Source organism: Pyrus communis, chromosome 3 (genome assembly GCF_963583255.1).
Source record: "Pyrus communis chromosome 3, drPyrComm1.1, whole genome shotgun sequence".
NCBI classification, from domain to species: domain Eukaryota; kingdom Viridiplantae; phylum Streptophyta; class Magnoliopsida; order Rosales; family Rosaceae; genus Pyrus; species Pyrus communis.
The window spans coordinates 24,880,560-24,899,269 of NC_084805.1; the positions used below are offsets into that span (position 1 = coordinate 24,880,560).

The window sequence follows — 18,710 nt, forward strand, 5'->3', positions numbered from 1 at the left end:
AAAAGATCCCCTTATATCAACTACTAAAGTCAGTAAAATAATAGGTAAGTGCAATAACAGTTGGGTGCAAAAGTGGTTTTTTTTTTTTCGTTTGAACAGCTTTTTAAGTTTTTTTTAATTATCTGATACCAAAGTATTTCAAGGGAAATGGTGGCTGCTTGTTAAAACGACTCGCTAGACAACAACAATCTTTACAGCAGAAGGACTTGAGGGGCCAGACACAACTACCATGAGAGCAGCAGAATTTAATGCAGTGGTTGCCATAGAAAAGTCGAAAATCGAAGCTTCAACCCAAATGTGGTGAAGCTATTGGGTTGCTGTTTAGAGACACCGGTGCCAGTACTAGTTTATGAGTTCATCACCAGGGGATCTGTTTGATCATCTTCATAGCATAAAGAGCAAAGAATCATCGCTTTCAAGGGAGTTACGACCAAAGGTCGCAGCAGACACTGCCGAAGCACTGGCGTACTTGCGCTCCTCCACCTCCATGCCAATCATACACCAAGATGTGAATGTAATACATTTATCTGTGTCATAATGTAAAATATATGACCACATCTATCATGCTGTTGCTGCTCACCGCAATACTCAGGTTTGATGTATATAAAGAATTGATGTTGGCGGGGCATTAGGGTCAAGCAAATTTGGTTACACTTTGAAGGCTCTAAGCTGTAAACTACATATGAAATTGTCAAGTATTTCTGATAATCATGTATCTAAATACATTGTTTGAAGTGTCATACAAATTTTAAAACTTTGGCTTCGCGTTGTAAGTTGTAAGGGGTGCTGAACCAATTTTGAATATGTATTAGAGTAGATAATTGCAACATGCACTATGCTTGATGTCTGTTGCACTAATTCAAAATTATGCTCTTGTTATGTTGCAGTGCATGAGTTGCTTGGGTTGAAAGGATCAAACTTCCAGAGATGATCAAACTTCCAGAAATGATTCTTTGCTCTTTATGCTTGATATCGGATGATTCTTTGCTCTTTATGTTATGAAGATGATCACAGAAAGTTACTCAGGCGCACAAGAAATGAAATACATTCCAAACACAACATATTCAAAATTCAGGCAGATTGACATTTCTCGGATGGAATTCAAAAACAAGTTTTAACACGAAAATGGTGTCTACAATATATGAGATTTCAAAGTCACAAATCTCTGGAAAGGCAAGTAATCTACCAACTCAATCTAATTTGTTTATTTTCAAAAGTCACAAGAATCGCCTAGACCAAAATGCTCAACCTGTTCATTACAGCGAAATCACGATCACGTACCTTGACATAAAATTTGAAATAGAAATACAAGAGAAGCACACAACCTAATCAAATTGCGTTCTTTAACATAGAAACCCTGCTCAAGGAGATGAGAAAACTAACATAACCGTTGTCGGATTTGAAGGTTGGAAAATTTGCTCCCACTTGAGCAGCAGGAGATCATCTTATCTGGGTAGGAGAACAGAGCAAACCAGATGCATCTGATCCAACCACTGAAAGATCACAAACAGTACAGAGCTTCCCTTCCTGGTCCGGAACAAACCGAGAACTGCAGTATGGGCATGACACATCCTTCTGTCCACGGTAAATAGGCACATATGTTGCCCCGCAAACCACAAATGGGTTTCTGAAATCATAGTTTAGCTGGGTTGCATCAGTCATGTTCTTTTCGGCAGCTTGCAGGATTTGTCTTGCAGTCTTTGCATGGTTTTCAATGGTGGGGTTGGTTTCCAAAAGTCGCCTGGCAAAGTTAGCTGCCGTGTTGAGATTACCAGCCTTGTAGCAAACACTCATGGCATTTAGTAATGCAAGTCTCAAGTGAGGCATCTGAAGGTTGCAGTGGGTGAAGTAAGCCGCTAGCTCCTGTTGGCGAACCGGATCGCCTTTAAGTTCCTTCCTCTTAATCTCCATCTTCAAACCCAGAACATACTCCTTTACAATGATAATTAATTCTTTTACTTCATCAACCTCTCTCCTTGAATCAACAACGATCAGAGGAATAGTATGCAGAATACCAAGGAGAAGACGTAAAGCATCAGCAAATTTCCCTTGGGTTGTGGCCTTGTAACCCGCCTTAAGCTTCTCTTCTAGCTCTGAGAATTTAAATACAAGAGCAGGAGGACCCCTAACATTAGGTGTAGCTGATTCACTCCATCCCCTCTCAATGGCCACAGTGAGCACAGGAGCTGCCGAGAAGGCACGTAGATACGTATGACTGCCCATGTGTAAATCGAGAAATAATTGTCTCAAGGGATCAAAGTTCTGTACACCCAGCTGCCTGCTCAACAAACGCATTGCAATATCGAAATTCCCAGCGGAAACATGTTCAGCAGCAAGAGATGATTTCTGGGACCAGATTTGGCTTACAGGCATACCCGGAGTTGGGGCAACAAACACAGAAGAACGGGCATTGCTGGCAGTTTTTGGAGTATCAATCTCAGGTGGAAGTTCAAGATCTTCAAGATCCCATCCTCCCTCCTCATTTTCCTCGCGTGCTTCCTCATCATCCAGCACTGCACTGATGTCTCCATTTGGAATATTGTCCACGTCAACAAGATCCAACTCCTCTCCCCAATCAGCATCTGCAGCCTCTTCATAATCTTCCTCAACATTCTTGCCCACATTATCAAGACCACCCTCAAATATTCCTCTCGTGACCCTCAACAAGGGCCAATCTCCTCCGCAGATGATTGGCGTTGGTGGTAACAAAAGAGACGGAGATTTCACCTTGGGTAAAACAGGAACATTATCTCCCAGTTCAGCCGCCAAACGTTCAGCAATATCATGGAGCCCATGAATTACAGCTGTGCTATAAGCAAGAGGTAAATGACCTGCATTCTCCAAGATCTTAACACGCTCTCTGATGTCACCTAAATATAAAGCATTGTGGAACTGGCCCATCACATCATTCTTGACTTCAGCAATTTTCAACATTTTGGACAATTTATCCAAGTTTCCAGTCACAAGATATAAGAATGATAGCCTCTCAAAATTCTTTGTCCTCTGATATGCGTATTCTACAATGCCTGCATTACCCTGACGAAGGGCCTCCACTCCCAATCGATACCAGTGATCTTTCTCATCAATTTCCTTGGCAGAAGCAACAGCAATCTGGATGTTCCCGCTCCCTAGTGCCAAGTTGAAGCGAGTCCTCTCATCCTTCACAAAATGAAGGGCAACCTCAGGGAAACCTTTCTGCTGTAGATATGCAATCATGGCCTGGCCACAGAGCTCAGAACTCCTTATCATGCTCATAACCTGGTCATACCTCTTCTTCAGTAAGGATAACTTGAAAACATATTCTGTTGCATCAACAACAATGGCACAGTTCTTCCCATCTCGATCCAAGCAATGTATGGTGTTTCCATACACTTTTGTTATATATACAGGAACGTCGAGGGTCCTGATGATTCCACTATCCCCATTAGGAAGGCAGTATTTGATGTGGTTCAAGGTTGTATATATGAAGACGCCATTGTCATCCCAAGCTCCACTCTTTACACGAATTGTCTCATGGAGAGTGCACTGATGCACTAGCTTCTTATTTGCTATGACAATTGAGTGTTTGCTCAGTAAGGCAATGCTCTCCATGTCATTTGACCAAACAATATACCTTACAAAAGGAGTTTGAAGCTCCCCAACAATAACTCTCTGCTGCAGGTCAAAAATAATGACTCTGTCCTCTGCCCTGCACAGCAAGTTTCCAGTTCCAGCATAAAATATTGCATCAGCAACAATAGGTAGGGCACTCTTCTTGACAATCTCATTTTTCAGATTTTTAACTATAACTTGGTTGGAGCTCTTTTCAAGCACTGCAAACCTATTTCGAGCCACGAACACAGCTGGGCCTCCAATTCCTCTTTTTGCCTCCTGCGCAGTATCACCCCGACCAAAGCTATCTTTGGGTATAACGTATAGTTCATAAGACCCCCCATCCACATCTGAACATATCAAAACAGCATTTTCTGTAGGGCTGTACGATAGTGTCTTTGCCCCTTGATTCAAGTTGGAAGAACCAGGCCTTCGAATAGGCATAACCTGAGTGTCTCTCTGGGTAGAGAACTCATAGAAGCGGAGAAAACGATCTTTAACATAGTATATTGAATCACCGCTAACATAAAAGGCAGGACGCTCCCTCTCCAATTTGAAGACAATCATGCCACTATCATGGCCAGCGGCCAAGAGGTTCATTTCAGGATGTGCTGAAAGAATCCAGAATCTGTCATGCTCCCTACGAAATGTCTGAAGACCAGTCCGTTTTGTTGCATCCCAGACTCGGATACTTCTATCCTCTGAATTGGACACAATAATATCCTGCCTTGAATGGAATAGAACACAGGATACATTGTTCATGTGCCCCCTTAGAGTGTCCACTTCCCAAGCCTTTGTATCTGAAATCAGAAAGATTAACAGGTTACCAATTGGTAGTTCAACCAAACATGATTATCTGAATCTATACATGCATACTATTTCACAAGAAATACATAGTACATCTAATTATCTGAATCTATACATGCATACTATTTCACAAGAAATACATAGTACATCTAGTGGGATAAGGCTTTGTTGTTGTTGTATCTCCAAAAGCAATTGTGTGGCTTTTTCAGTGGTAATGATATTATTTGTGAAACTGGCCATGAATTAATTTTACAAAAGTTAGCATACCTAATTTCTAGAAGCTAATGAGGTGAAACTAAACCCTATAAAAATTTCAGTTCTTCCTTTTTTTTCTTTTGGGTGCTGAGAAGGGGGAATGATATGTATAGATGTCTGGTATTTGACAGAATAATAATAGAAAAAATTTAAATGACAATTCGGTTGCTATATCATGTGCTTGGTTGCTACAGAAAGGCAGATACTAAGTATGACGATTAAAGACTAAAAGATCAGTCTTTAGGTATATATTTTCCCAACACATGTTGCGTTTGACATAACGACAACTGAATCTATTATCTAAAAAGGATATAATTAAATAATTAATTCGATTTAAATATTCCCAACTATTTAAATTTAAAGAAATTTTTTTTATAACAAACTGTCTTTCAATTATTCTCGTTTCTTCTTAAAAAAAATAAAAAATAAAAAATAAAAAAAAGAAGAGATTTTGGTACATGAAAGCAAGAAGCAGATGCAGAAATATTTTTTCGTTTCTTGTTAAAAACCAATCTAAGAGAGGTGCACAGTTAAAAATTGTTTATTTCACATGAAAACTGAAATAGAAGAAAAAAGACATACCATTCATCCGCCAAAGTTTCACTTGTCGATCGTCTGCTCCAGAGACGATTAGAGGGAGTGTAGGATGAAATGATGCCCAATTCACACCCCTATCATGACCTTCCAAAACATACTTCACAACAGCATCAACTCCACCAAAGAAATCTGCATTCATCTGACTCAAGCGTAGGATGTCATCTGCTGGGGCAACTGTCTTTTTCCTGAGGGCACCAATATCCCAAACACGAACTGTTTGATCCAACGATGCTGAGACAACAAGATCCTCCTTTGGATGGAATAAGGCACACATAACATAATGGTTGTGTCCAGTGAGCACAGAAATACAAGTTCGGGACTGCCAATTCCATATTCTGATTGTCTGGTCATCACTTGCACTGACAATCCAAGGGTACTCATGATGGAATTGAACAGTTCGGATGTAATCAAGGTGTCCAAGAAGTGTAAAAAAACATCTATGCAACTTGTAATTCCACACCTTGATCTTGTAATCATCCCCTGCCATTTAAGCATAAACAATCAATTACTTCTCTCTAGACTCTCTTCCAAATCGGCAGTGCCATCATAATAACTTAACACTTCACAAACAAGTAAATGCTTCTCAGGTTGATAGAGTAAGGAAAAACAGAGGTACTGATTTTCAGATTAATAATATAAGAGTAAATAGTTCAGATCTGATTGATTCTACATGGCATCAAGAAGAACCTAATGAACTACACTACCATTCTAATGGATGCATCGGGCGAGGTTCAGCAAGATGACCATACATTACACAATGTGACAAAATAACAAGGCAGTATAAACTACATTACTCCCATTTCATATCGAATCTATAACATCAAGTGCCTGAAATTTGCAGATTTCTACACATAGCAAACGAACAGACAAAAATAAGATTGAATTGTGACGTTATACCTCCAGAGACGAAAAGCGGCTGAGAGGAGTGGAAATGGACGCCACGCACAGGGCCATCATGCTCGTCAAAACGGTCGATGAGAGTGCCCATTCGGTAATCCCAGAGCTGGATCACACCGCTGTGGAGACTGGCCAAGATCCATGGCCGCTTGGGGTGAAAGCTCAGCCCTTTCACCCGATTACTCTTGGTCTCGAATTTCGTCAGCATCTCGAATCCCGATCGAAACGCCCCTAATTGAAATCAAAGATCAAACAAACAAGCACAATCTAATTGATTTAAACTCAATTCAAGAATACAAATCACCCCACAGATTTCCCCAATTTATAATGCTTTCGATCCAACTATCCATTTTTTTCCTAATCAATTTTCTCAGTAGCCAATCAGCATGTGAAAGTACAGAGAGAGAAAGCGAACATACCTCAGATCTGGGAATACGGATTCTTGATTAGCAAAGCAGAGATACGATACGGTGGATTGGATTAGCAAATCGCCTATGATCCAGACAAATCTTCTCGCGGCTTTTCTCGGAAACCAATCAGCAGGCGAAAGAAATTCGGGAAGAGAGAGAGAGAGAGAGAGAGAGATTCAGATCTGGGAATTCAGATGTGAAATTATTCAAAGGCTGGTGACATCGAAACGCAATGCATAGATAGATAGGTAGAGAGAGAGAGAGAGGAGGTCACTAGCAGCAGTGAATGACCTTGCCGCAGATCTGTTTTCGTTTTGGAATTCAAGCAAAAGCCTTTTTACTTTTTCTTTTTTTTTTTGGACAAGGTGACCAGTGGTCACGTTTAATTCCTTTTGATACTGATTTTTGGGGGTTTATTATTTCATTTTATGGGGGGCAAATGATGCACAAAAATTGGAATCTCTCTCAAAAGAAACTACTTTGAATTGAATCTTCTTTCAACTGTTAGAGCAAAGTTCGAGCAAATTAAGGAACTTGTAATTCAATCGATTCAAGGTGTTCAGTCATGCATAAGAAGTGTTTAAATTTCTCCTATCGAGACGGTCAAAGCAAGGCATAATATTGTGTTGTCTCAATTGTTTTTTTCACCAAAAGTCTTGCTAGAGTTACAAAGAAACCAACATGATTAAGTGGAAATGACATGTGAAACATTTTGTTCCCAATTTGTTGATATATGGAGTTTTACAAAATGTTACGTGTTTCTTTCAAATTAAAACTGTGCTTGCTAATTTAGAAGCTGTTTGATAACCATTTTATTTTCAACTTTGTTTTCACGTTTTCAAAAATTAAAAACTGAAATTTTGTTTCGTAGCTACTTTCAATTTTCAAAAACGAAGACTAAAACAAACAGGTAAAAAGGCCAAATTTGAAAACTAAAAACTGATAACGAAATAGTTATTCAAACAGCCCATTAACGATCGACAAAGAATCTAGACCATGACTAATTAGTTAAGGGTTCGATTTCTTCCAACTAACGAAAAAGAAAAGCGTTATAAACATTGAACAGCTTGCATCACGTCAACAGCAACAAGCCTTGTAAAACATTATTCCATCTATCAAAAGTCTTAATACCATTTATTGCAAATTTGGAACAAAAGAAAAGGGAATGGCTTCAAAAGGAAGAAAAGATAATTCAATTGTTTACATTACCAACCTACAACAAAGTTCGATGTTATATCCCTATTTTTTTGTCCCCCTCATTCCACCCACCAGTTTTCCTCTGTATGGTACAACAATCAAAATTCCACCATTGTAGAGTTTCGAATACTAGCTGGTACGTGTTTCCGAAAAAGGGCAATTTACCTGAAGGCGAGAACAAATTTGGTGAATGGTCTTCTGCGGAAATTGCCTTACGTTAGGACCTGCCTGGCTTCGATATCCTTAAGTCTAAGGGTTACGGCTCTCTTGTGCGCCTCTAGTCCCTCAACTTCGGCCATGGTTGCCACGTATGGGCCGAGCTTTAGCAAACCTTCCTCTGTCAAAGACTGCACTGTCATGTACTTGAGAAATGAGTCCAAAGACACACCACCATACATCCTCGCATAACCATATGTTGGAAGGACGTGGTTCGTCCCACTCGCATAATCTCCCACACTCTCCGGTGTCCACTGCCCTAAAAATACAGAACCTGCACGCGAAAGATATCAAAGTTCAGATATCTACTTATTTTATATTGGCCAGAAACAAAATCGAAATTTTGTAGTGGCGAGGGAAAAAAGGCTGAAGCTAGTGAGTTTCATCTGTACAACTACAAGTACAAATGAGTGATCAGTAATCACTCACGTAGACCAACGTTTGGAACCATCGGGAAAATGGCAGCAAAGATCAGCATTGTGATACACAATTGAAAGACAAAAAGGAGGACAACTGTCAAGTAACAGGCTAAGAGAACTATACCTGCATTTTCAATGAAACTCTCCCACTCTTCTGCATCCTGGACATTGATGATCAGATGCTCGGGTGCATACAAGTTTGAAAACGAGACTGCCTGAGACAGCCATCATCATGTCTAATTTCAGGATCACGCAGAACGTCTCAAACAACATGCAGGTAAACAAAAATGTTGCTTTGTAGACATGCAGATACAAAAATAGTTGTCATTTTTGTTTTACAAGAAGCGATAGCGAACAAAATAGTTGTCATAAAAATACTAAAAAGAAACACTTTTAATCAAATGCACCAATTGAGATAATAAAATATGGACAAAAATAATGAGGACCTTTAATGTTGAGAGCCGAATAAACTGAACCAATAGACAGCAACAAAGCAATTCTAATTTTCCATGGAAAGGGAATCCTGAAACAAACATTGCACTTTTGGACACCATTTCATAAATCACATAAAATTCAGCTCCAGTGACTAATATAAAGAGGCAACTTAAGGACTTAACCCTAGGCTGTTATTTCTCCTTTCACGTCCAAGATTAAAGTGTGAGTGTTCTAATCCTAGATCTAACGACCCAAAATTACCTTCTTAAGTTGCCACGTTACCAACTCCTTACTAGAGCAAGACTGTATCTAATTAGAAAGCAAGACTATCCATACTATGATATTTTCGTTGAGTTCTGTAGACTCTACAACCTCTCCAAGGTAATTTAACATTTGATGAGATGAATTGCATGCTACAAATACCGTGACACTAGTCACTATCCTCTACCGATTTCCACATGTGATTCCAGTGATGTACGTAAAGACTTCCTAAATTTGGTGATAGGGATATCATGTCAGGATGCAAGGACAAACCTCAACCATATCCCGAGCGAACACTGTGAAACTGTGGCTCAGTGCTTTTGAAGCAAACTCTGCCCTTGGTAGGCTGTGGCACTGTTTGCTGATTTCCTCTTCTATAGCTTTAACATCCACACCATCCCCAGCAACTACAAGAACAACTTGACTATCAGGACCATGCTCAGCCTGAAATTGCCTTAGTTAGTTATGCATCCCGTTGGCCACAAACATTCCAAAATACTATATCAAGCATCCATATTTCATATAATGCACTAAAAGTTCTGTAACAAATAACAATGTGCCTCGTTATACATCTTACAACATCCAGCTTGAAGTCACTTCAGTAGACTAAAGTTGAATCAAAGCCTAAATCTTTAAATCTGTAAGTGGCTAAATTGTATTCAGTTAAAATACCCAGTATGATTATGTAGCAAGTTGAAACTAAATACCTAGTTCTCCTACCAAATGTTAAATTATGAAAGCGATCAATCATAAACTAAGAGAGGCATTGCAGAAAAAGGAAGCACCTGAGAAAGCAAATCAGCAGCTATATGGACAGGACTGGCATGTTTGTCAGCAATGACCAAAACTTCCGAAGGGCCCGCAGGCATGTCAATTGAAACCATGGCTTCGCTGTTCTGTTAACAAAATCAGAAAGGGAAGTGGGGCAGTCAAATCAAGATGGTAAATGCAATGAATCTCCCTTAACTCCCATGTTTCAGCTTCTCTAGAAGTTATGCAAAGAACTTAGAAGTATTTGTACCTGGAGAATCATTTTTGCAGCGGTGACATATTGATTTCCAGGGCCAAATATTTTTTCAACCTGAAATTATTTGAAAACAAAAATTAAATAAAGAAGAGCAGAATATTACGACTTACAATTTTGAGAAAATTGAGAAGATAAGTGAAATTTCTAAGAAACATAACAACATAATAGCTAAGTTAACTTCAGTCCTCTGCTTTATAAATCATGCTCAGAATATATGAGCTAATAATTTGGTAACAAATATAAGGCACAGCACAAATATCTGGAGATGTTATGAACAACACAACAAGATAAAAGGGAAACTAACACCTTTGGGCAAGATTGCGTACCCCAAGCCATAGCAGATATCGCCTGTAAATCACAAGAATTATCAGATTACTGTATGTGATGAAATACATATAAGTAGGTTTTCGGTGTTTACAGACCTGAGCACCACCAGCTTTAAGGATGTGAGTCACACCAGCCTTCTTAGCACAATATAGTACTTCCTGGGGGGCAAAACATAAATGATCAGCTCTCGTTTTGGAATCCTTTCATTATGCATTCTGTAAAGAATCACCTTGCATATGGTGCCATCCTGACTTGGGGGAGTTGCGAGAACAACAGTTTTACACCCAGCAATCTGTGCAGGCTGATATGCATGATAAAGCATATGTCCATCAAATCCTTATGACTTGATAATAAAGAACCATGATAAAGATTAAAGGACGATACACGACCAAAAGCAACTTTTGCAACGAAAATGATAAACTTACAACAGAAAGCATCAGAGCTGTTGAAGGTAAAACTGCAGTTCCTCCTGGAACATAAACACCCACAGAACCGATGCTTCTTGCCACACGTTTACATTTGACACCCTGAATGGTTAAGGATGCTTAGAGACTCTGGGTATATAGAAAAAAGCAAGCTGCAATAAGGACTTACCTTCATGTTCTCGACACTTTTCTCAGCTGATTTCTGAGCAAAATGAAATGCATATATATTGTCATATGCCACATCAAATGCTTCTTTAATAACTGCATCAAGCTGCATAAGAAAAATATCAGAATTCAATACATAAAATGAATATCTTGTATCCAGAAAATATGTCTACACAGAGATACCTCAGGATCTGGAAGCTCGGATACTTCTACAACTATGTTATCCAGTACAACTTTGTCAAACTTTGCAGTATACCTGTGTGAGAGAAAAATAAATAAAGCATATTAAAACAACAAAAAAATCATTAGTCAAGTTGCTGAGTAGAAAGGCATGTTAATAAATATATAGTCATAATAAATCATAAAATAATAAAAAGGATTAATGAAGTACATACTCCTTAACTGCAGCATCGCCTCTTTTACGAACCTCATCAACTATAGGGTTGACCTGACCAAGAATAGCTACTACATTTTTTGAGTTCATGTACAAAGATAACCGGGAAAAAAAAAAAAAAAAAGATAAAAAATTTGTCAGGTTCTTAAACAACAGTCAGGATTTGGGAACAAAAGAAAGGCTCACCGTGCTGAAAATTGAAGAAAAATCTATTCGAGGACGAGCTTTCAGGCTTTCAACCTCAGGTGGGGATAGTTCAGATAACCTGTAAGACTTCATTGAGCAAGTTATCCCCTGACAAGCAAACCCTGAGCAAACAGTAAACTTTAGTAAATCAAGAAACGAAGTAGTAATTCCTCTTAAGTCTTACGTTTCGCAAATTTTATTTGCACTTATGCACATAAACAAATTTAAACTTTTTAGTTTTTAAACCACTGAATAGCTTTTAGTACGATTCGTATTTTCAATCCAGCTTTCAAAAATTCTCTAAAATCGTGCACAGCAGTTTTACCAAATTTCGAGTCAACTTGATATCAACAAGCACTATACTAACTCAAATACAATACAGATAGAAAAGTTACAGAAATCGAATCCACTCGATCAAGAAGGGTCAATCTCTACTACAAAAATGTATAAGAAAAAAAACCAACTTTGATACAATACAGACAGAACTCTCAGAGATATCGAATTGACTCGAAATTTGACATACATGGTGAAAATAACTACATAATCACATTCAATGTGAGTAAAAATGTCAATCTTTCAACTGACCATTATAATTTGACACCAAAATCAAAGGAACGAACCGCAATTCAGCGAAAGAAACCGAGCAATGATGGATTCATACCTTGTCGGAGAAAAAGATTTCGGGTTTTCGGGGCGGCAATGAGCGGATGAAATTGTCGTTTGATGAAACAGCTGCTGCTGCTGATGCTGATGCTGCGATTAAAACACTGAATCCGACTGTCCATCATAACCGCCTTCAAGCTAAATTAATACACAAATGTAAAAGCGAAAAGAAAATTCTCTCTTATTTTCTGTTTGGGTGGCGAGAAAATGCGAAGAAACGAAAAGAAAATTGACAGTTTTGAAATTATGCACGTGGTGGCAGAGGGAGAAGGAGAAGCTGAAGATTTACCTGCAAAATGGAAAGTAAGCGCGCGCGACGGCGGTGGGTGACTGACTGAGCGTACGGGCAGCCACTGGTTCTAGTAGCCAAGAGCATCCAATGGAGATGCCAAAATAGCTATGAAATGACAGTAAACTCCAGCTTTCAATTTCCTAGTGGCGCTGAGTCAATTAATGGTAAATTCTTTTACTGTCAAATTTGAAAGCAAATGTTAAATTTATTATATAGTTTTTTAATAAATTAATATAATATATAATAAATGTTGTTGTGTTTTTCAAGTTTTTGATTGATTGCGTTAATCATTGAACCTCACAAAAAATTAAAAAATTTAATAAATAACATTATTATTTGACATATCGGGTGGAATAAAATATTACATAAAATATCAAATTGTCATATAAGCTATTAAATATCATTTTGATGTTTAAAATTTGACACATCTTTTGAAGATGCTCTAATAATGCGGAGTTGGAGTGGGCTAGAACAAAACCGGGTTTTAGTTTTAATGGGCCACATGCCCAAACTTCCCTCACCAGAGACTGCGTTAAGAGTTCAGCCTATAACCAACCGGAACCAGACCGAAATTAAAGAAAACGGTTGTGTTATATTATTGGACCGTCAATTTAATTCAAGGGGGCTCAGATTAATGTCCGGACAAAATGACGGGAGAGCATCGCTGTTGGAATAATTGGGTTCAAACATAAAGGTATGTTTGATAACCATTTTTATTTTAGTTTTTCTGTTAGAGATAAATGGAAAGTATTGAGAAAATGAGGGATGACAAGAGTAGAGAAAGGGAAAAGAGAGAGATGGATGCGAATGTATAATGCAAAAACTTAAAAGTTTATTTTCAATTTTTGTATTTTCAATTTTCATTTTGTGTATATATATATATATATATTTTTTTTTTTTTAATTTTTTTTTTTTGTCAAATGATAAATTTTGTATATTATGCTATATGAATTTCTACTACTTTAACTCCAGTGTAGTTTTAAGAAGAAAAAAAAAAAAAACTAAAAACTAAAAACGAAATAATTATTAGCTGACTCAAAACAAATAATGAATGCAGTAAATCCATATCAAAATTTATAACCTCAAAGTAATTGAAGAAGCAACAAGTTATTGATACCTTCCTTCCTTTATACTTTGTATCATAAAAAAACCCTTTTACATATACAAATCTTGAAGCAAAAATATCACACTGAGATGGAAACAACAAGAAGAGACTGAAAAATTTTCCAAAAATCCTCCAAGTACTGCTATATAAGACTGGTTCTGATTCCTCATGGACTATCCTGAAATTCAGTTATGTCCTGGAAACTCTGCAACCTTCTTCTCCTGCCCGCCTTGGGAACTGGGGATGATAAACTGATGTAATCTACTGATTCTCGATCCTGCTGCTGATCAAATCGCAAAGAACGGCGCACTGCAGAATTCCTTGGTGAACCAGCATTTCCGGATATAACATTTTTGTCTTTAAGATCAACTGACTCAAGCTTTGAGCCCAGACTTTTCACTTGTGTTTGCAGACAAGGACTTTCAGAGGGTATGTTACAGTTGAGGTTTTCGTTGTTAAAGTCAAAGTATTCGGTGCTTCCGTTAAACAACTCTTGTTCTTCTTCTTCAGCCATATCTGCCCAACTTTTCTTACCACAACTGTACATTAAAAGATCAGGACCCTGCTTTTGATTTTCTGCTACGGGTTGCTGGACCTCATCTATTTCACCAGAACTGTTCTCTCGGAAGCAGCCTTCCACAACAATCGGTTCCATGCTGCCTAAAACAGTTGTATCAGAGCTCTGATTCTGACCTTCATCAATGACAATATCCAGTGCTTTTGCATTTTCACCTGCCATTTGTGGTTCTGCAGATTTCTTCATACCACCGTTTTCCCAGCTGCCCCTTCTCCAGTCTCCGTTCACAGTATTCTGGGAAGAACTGACCACAGTTGTTTTATCTTTCAGTTGGAAACAGCCATCACTCACCCAAGAGGTACCCTTCCAATTTCCACTTGACATAGGTTGCAGAACAGATCGTGCCGCTACACCTATTTGTGGTTCTGCAGATTTCTTGATACCGCCGTTTTCCCAGCTGCCCTTTCTCCAGTCTCCGTTCACAGTATTCTGGGCAGAACTGACCACAGTTTCTTTATCTTTCAGTTGGAAACAGCAATCACTCGCCCGAGAGGTACCCTTCCAATTTCCGCTTGACATAGGTTGCAGAACAGATCGTGCTGCTACACCTCCTTGGGGCCTCCTCAAATCTCTGCTAATTGGTGAAGACAACCTAGACACCGAGTTGTGAACTGCGACTTCTGACTTTCCAACAGTTGAAGCTGGCAAATCTTCATTGAGACTTTGAACAGCATGTGCTCGCACGTTTTCTGTTTTTAGACATCCGTCGAATGAGAGTTCCCTCCTCGGATGTCCACCATTAAATCCCCAAGGAGATCTTCTTGGTTGTGAAAATTGAACTTCTGGATCCCATATAGCAGGAGCTGGAGAAAAATATGTCTTAGCATTTGGAGTTGTTTCTGCTCCCACTGTACCACCCTGATTATCCTTCATTCTGCTGGAAAAACTAGACCTGCTCTCACACAGGTTTTTGAAATAACGATCTTTCTTCCATTGATCAACAGATAGATTCTCTTCTTCGCGTCCATCTGCCCGCCTTCTGGAGAACATGTAAGATCTTCCATCCTGTTGAATTGGTCTTAAAACTGATTGTGCCTCTAGTTCGGTCAGCATTTGATAAGCACGCTCAAAAGACTTGGCATAAGATTCATCCATTGGTTTATTTCCAGATGAATCTCTTACAACTTGAAGCAGATGTTTTGCTTCTGTAAACCTGTTCATGTGCATCAAGCAGATTGCTAAATTGCATTGCTTGTTCTTATCCGGTTCCAATGACAGAGCTTTCCTGAGATTTTTTACGGAACAGATCATATACATATATAAAAATACATCGTTTCACACGTAGGAATATAAAGCAGGATGTGCAGAAACTTACAAGTAATACTCTTCAGCAGTTTTGTAATCACCTTTCTGCAAGTAAGCCCAGGCCAAGTTCCCTAGTATTCTGCATTGATAGAGAACCGAAGTCATCTAATTATGCAGAACTTTGGGGACCAATTAGTAAGAAGAATGAGAAAAGCAGCGTATTTCACCTTGCTCTCTCTTGTTCAACAGTAATTTGAACCTTCCTCCCCTGAGCTCTTGCAGTCTTTGTCCTCCTTCCACAAAAAGCTATACCTTCGTCAATGTGTTTCAATTTGGCCTCGAGCAATTCAATCTCTTCTTCAATCCTTCCTGACCTCTGCAAAACCGATAAATGATAAACATACACAGACACGCACAAAGAGAAGCATATGCAATTGCGATAACCTTATTGCAACAGGTTGATATACCTCGAAATTATGATAGAATATTCAGCAGTACGATGTAGAAATAGATGCTAAGGCATTCTAGAAATAAATACATTGTTGATAAACTACCATACATATATTCTACCGATATAAAACAGGAGAGAAAAGTGAAAGGGAGCAAATAAAAGGGCCACGAGAGAGGAATTTCCGATGTTTAATTTACACTGCAAGTCTGCCTAGAAAAGTTACAAGAAGGCCTACTTTTAGCCTCTTAGTTGCCTCAACATATCACAAGAAAAATTGTAACCTAGTTCTAGACTTCTAAAGTTCCTACTATCAACTCACATTTGAGCACTAATCTTTCTTAAAGTCTTGCATATCATGTGTAAAATACGTTTGCATCTCCTACCATGATTGAGTTGCAACTGCGTATTCAAACAAGGAGATAACAAAATATAAGTAATTTGTCGTAGAAATGGAGGTGCTTTACCTTGTACAGTTCAACTAACACATTGTTAAGAGATTCCTGAGAATCATACGGGCAGAGATGACGAAAAGATTTGATAGCTTCAATAGCCTCCTCCGCTCGATCCAATTGTTTCATCACAACTGCCATGTCTTTCAAGGCACTATCAACTCGATCCCCGGCATTTATAGCTGCCCAGAAGAGGGATATGGCTTTGCCTGGATCCTTGTCTATCAACTGCATTCGAAGAAATGCAAGTCAATCAAATACATATAACAGTGAGGAAAAATAAAAGAACCTTGATCATGCAATTTATATCAACCAGAAAAAATCAAAACGGCTACCTTCTACTTTGTATACCCAAAACCTAGTAACTTTTGTCTGCAACTCTAAGGTAATCGCAGTAAGAAAACAACCAATTTCACAAGAACAAAAAACTTAATTATTCACTTCTTTTTTTTATCTTAACAAATTGCAAGAAAGATATTCCAATATAATTTCCACCAATTTAAGGAACAAAATTGGCATCTAAATTCTTACTTTCCAGGAAAAAAAATCATCAGGGGTAACCAATGAACAAGAAAGAAGAACAGTAGCTAATTTTGAAAAATAAAACCCATAAGAAAATTTATACCAAATTACCCATAATAAAAGTTCAAACTTTCTTACCTGAACTTGTTTGGCTCTGACGTAGGGAGAATCGCCGGCAGGTACTTTATGCACAACGCGAAAAAGATCATCTTTGTCCGAAGGCGACATTCTCTTCCTCTCTGACATCGGCAACGCCGGAGGGGTTGGCGGCGCCGTCTTCCATGTCGCAGGCGGCGTCGAGAAGCCTCTTGTGCCAAAGTTCTTGTCTCTGGTCCACATTGTCCTATTACAGTATTACTACGAAACAAAATCTATGAAATCACCCAGAAAAATATCACTTTCTCGGGAAAATCCTGAGACCCTTTTTGTGAATATCTCCAAGAAAGGGTTTTTTGGTAGCCGGAAGGACGCGTCACTTTCTTGGGAAAATTTTCAGACGCGTTTCTTGATAGAGCGAGAAATCGGTTTTGGAGAGAGAGAGAGAGGTGAGGAAAACCAGTTAGTTTGCCTTGCGGTGAACTGTTTATATTGTTATTGGTTACCTGGGGATCGATGGGAAAGTGAGAGAAAATCACAGAGAAAGTGGAAGAAAAAAGCAGAAAGGGAAGAAAAAAGCAGAAAGGTGAGAGAAGGTGGATTGAGAATTGAGAGAAAGAAAATTGGCCGTTTATTCGTTTTCAAAAAGAAAATAAAAAGGAAAATTAGCCGTTTAATTATAATTACTAGCCGTTGGGATTAGGGACGGTTCACACGTGTGTTTGGCGCACATATGAAAGTTGAGTAATGCCACCCTCAGTGGGTACAGTACGTACAGTACGGTTCGATGCGATTCCACATTTAAACTGGAATCGGAAACAGAAAATACTATCTGTTCGGTTTGATGCGGTTTCGCTTAAATTTATTATTAGAATTGTACGGTTCGATCTATAACGGTTCAGATTTGGTTCTTGTCAGTTTACGGTTTCGAGTACTAAATTATTGAACACCAACTCATCATGCATTCACATACGTCTTCTAAAACGATTATATAAAGTTGCATACAACACAAATCCTTTTTAATGCAAATGTCTTTGGCAGTGGCACCAAGTTAACAAAAAGAGACAATTAAAAGAAATATGCATTGGTTGGTCAGCAAACAAAAAAAAAATCAAGAACTTAAAGAGACAATTAAAAGAAATATGCATTGGTTGGTCAGCAAACAAAAAAAAAATCAAGAACTTAAGCATCCTTAGTCTCCTGATATTGGCAGTAGCAACAGCAACAACAGCAAGCAAAAACATTTGAGGGTGGGTGAGCTCTAATTATGATGGATTCACTGCTTTGTAACTTGGTGAAACTAATTTTTCAACCTACACACACGTAATTAATTAATTTATTATTAATGAAAGGTTTCCATTTGGTTTCGATCGGTTCTTGTTCCTTGGAAACCGAAACCAGAATCGGTCATGTTCGATTTTTGACTTAAAGTTGACTTTTCCATTCAACGCGGTACTTTTCGGTTTTTTTTTTCATATGGTTCGATGTGGTTTTGTGGTTTTTATGCCCACCCCTAACCCTCAATCTCTTACCACACACGTGCGTAGTATCATTTATATCATGTCTCTAATAATAAGAAATTTTACCCCGAAATATACATTTTGTGGAATATGACGATGATAATTTGATGCTATGGTAATAAAATAGAAATAAAACAAAAATCCAAAAAAAAGATTAAAGAAATGGAGGATTGGTGTTATG

General features: G+C 38.4%; 3 protein-coding genes across 4 annotated transcripts; all 3 read right to left on the reverse strand.

Moving 5' to 3' along the window:
* Positions 1-1,095: 1,095 nt before the first annotated feature.
* Positions 1,096-6,865, reverse strand: LOC137727645 (coatomer subunit alpha-1-like). The gene is made up of 4 exons (XM_068466469.1): positions 6,567-6,865; positions 6,148-6,378; positions 5,236-5,730; positions 1,096-4,391 (listed from the first exon to the last, which is right to left on the reverse strand). Exons 2-4 carry the CDS (start codon positions 6,353-6,355, stop codon positions 1,441-1,443), a joined length of 3,654 nt encoding a protein of 1,217 aa, XP_068322570.1. The 5' UTR covers positions 6,356-6,378; positions 6,567-6,865; the 3' UTR covers positions 1,096-1,440.
* Positions 6,866-7,588: 723 nt separating this feature from the next.
* Positions 7,589-12,688, reverse strand: LOC137729001 (histidinol dehydrogenase, chloroplastic-like). Of its 2 annotated transcripts, none has more exons than XM_068467817.1 (15): positions 12,562-12,688; positions 12,271-12,376; positions 11,610-11,731; positions 11,425-11,477; positions 11,213-11,285; positions 11,034-11,135; positions 10,865-10,966; positions 10,669-10,740; positions 10,535-10,597; positions 10,419-10,460; positions 10,107-10,166; positions 9,871-9,981; positions 9,359-9,529; positions 8,514-8,604; positions 7,589-8,244 (listed from the first exon to the last, which is right to left on the reverse strand). In XM_068467817.1, exons 1-15 carry the CDS (start codon positions 12,646-12,648, stop codon positions 7,967-7,969), a joined length of 1,533 nt encoding a protein of 510 aa, XP_068323918.1. In that variant the 5' UTR covers positions 12,649-12,688; the 3' UTR covers positions 7,589-7,966. The 2 variants fall into 2 exon arrangements, with proteins under 2 accessions (XP_068323918.1, XP_068323919.1); XM_068467818.1 differs by having other exon boundaries at positions 12,271-12,410; positions 12,562-12,675.
* A 1,008-nt stretch (positions 12,689-13,696) lies between these two features.
* On the reverse strand, positions 13,697-17,579 carry LOC137730242 (uncharacterized). The gene is made up of 5 exons (XM_068469306.1): positions 17,052-17,579; positions 16,407-16,619; positions 15,719-15,867; positions 15,562-15,630; positions 13,697-15,471 (listed from the first exon to the last, which is right to left on the reverse strand). The coding sequence occupies exons 1-5, from the start codon at positions 17,250-17,252 to the stop codon at positions 13,836-13,838; spliced, it is 2,268 nt and encodes a 755-aa protein (XP_068325407.1). The 5' UTR covers positions 17,253-17,579; the 3' UTR covers positions 13,697-13,835.
* Between the last annotated feature and the right edge of the window lie 1,131 nt (positions 17,580-18,710).

Coding starts and splice junctions, on each gene's coding strand:
- LOC137727645 (XM_068466469.1), bottom strand. CDS start 6,355: ATGCTGACGAAATTCGAGACCAAGAGTAATCGGGTGAAAGGGCTGAGC. Junction 5,731..6,147: donor GCCGCTTTTCGTCTCTGGAG/GTATAACGTCAC, acceptor CTTAAATGGCAG/GGGATGATTACAAGATCAAG. Junction 4,392..5,235: donor GAAACTTTGGCGGATGAATG/GTATGTCTTTTT, acceptor TTCTGATTTCAG/ATACAAAGGCTTGGGAAGTG.
- LOC137729001 (XM_068467817.1), bottom strand. CDS start 12,648: ATGCTCTTGGCTACTAGAACCAGTGGCTGCCCGTACGCTCAGTCAGTC. Junction 10,741..10,864: donor CAGCTCTGATGCTTTCTGTT/GTAAGTTTATCA, acceptor CATGCATATCAG/CCTGCACAGATTGCTGGGTG. Junction 8,605..9,358: donor TCGCTCGGGATATGGTTGAG/GTTTGTCCTTGC, acceptor TGGCTGTCTCAG/GCAGTCTCGTTTTCAAACTT.
- LOC137730242 (XM_068469306.1), bottom strand. CDS start 17,252: ATGTGGACCAGAGACAAGAACTTTGGCACAAGAGGCTTCTCGACGCCG. Junction 16,620..17,051: donor TCAGAGCCAAACAAGTTCAG/GTAAGAAAGTTT, acceptor CTTCGAATGCAG/TTGATAGACAAGGATCCAGG. Junction 15,472..15,561: donor ACTGCTGAAGAGTATTACTT/GTAAGTTTCTGC, acceptor AAAAAATCTCAG/GAAAGCTCTGTCATTGGAAC.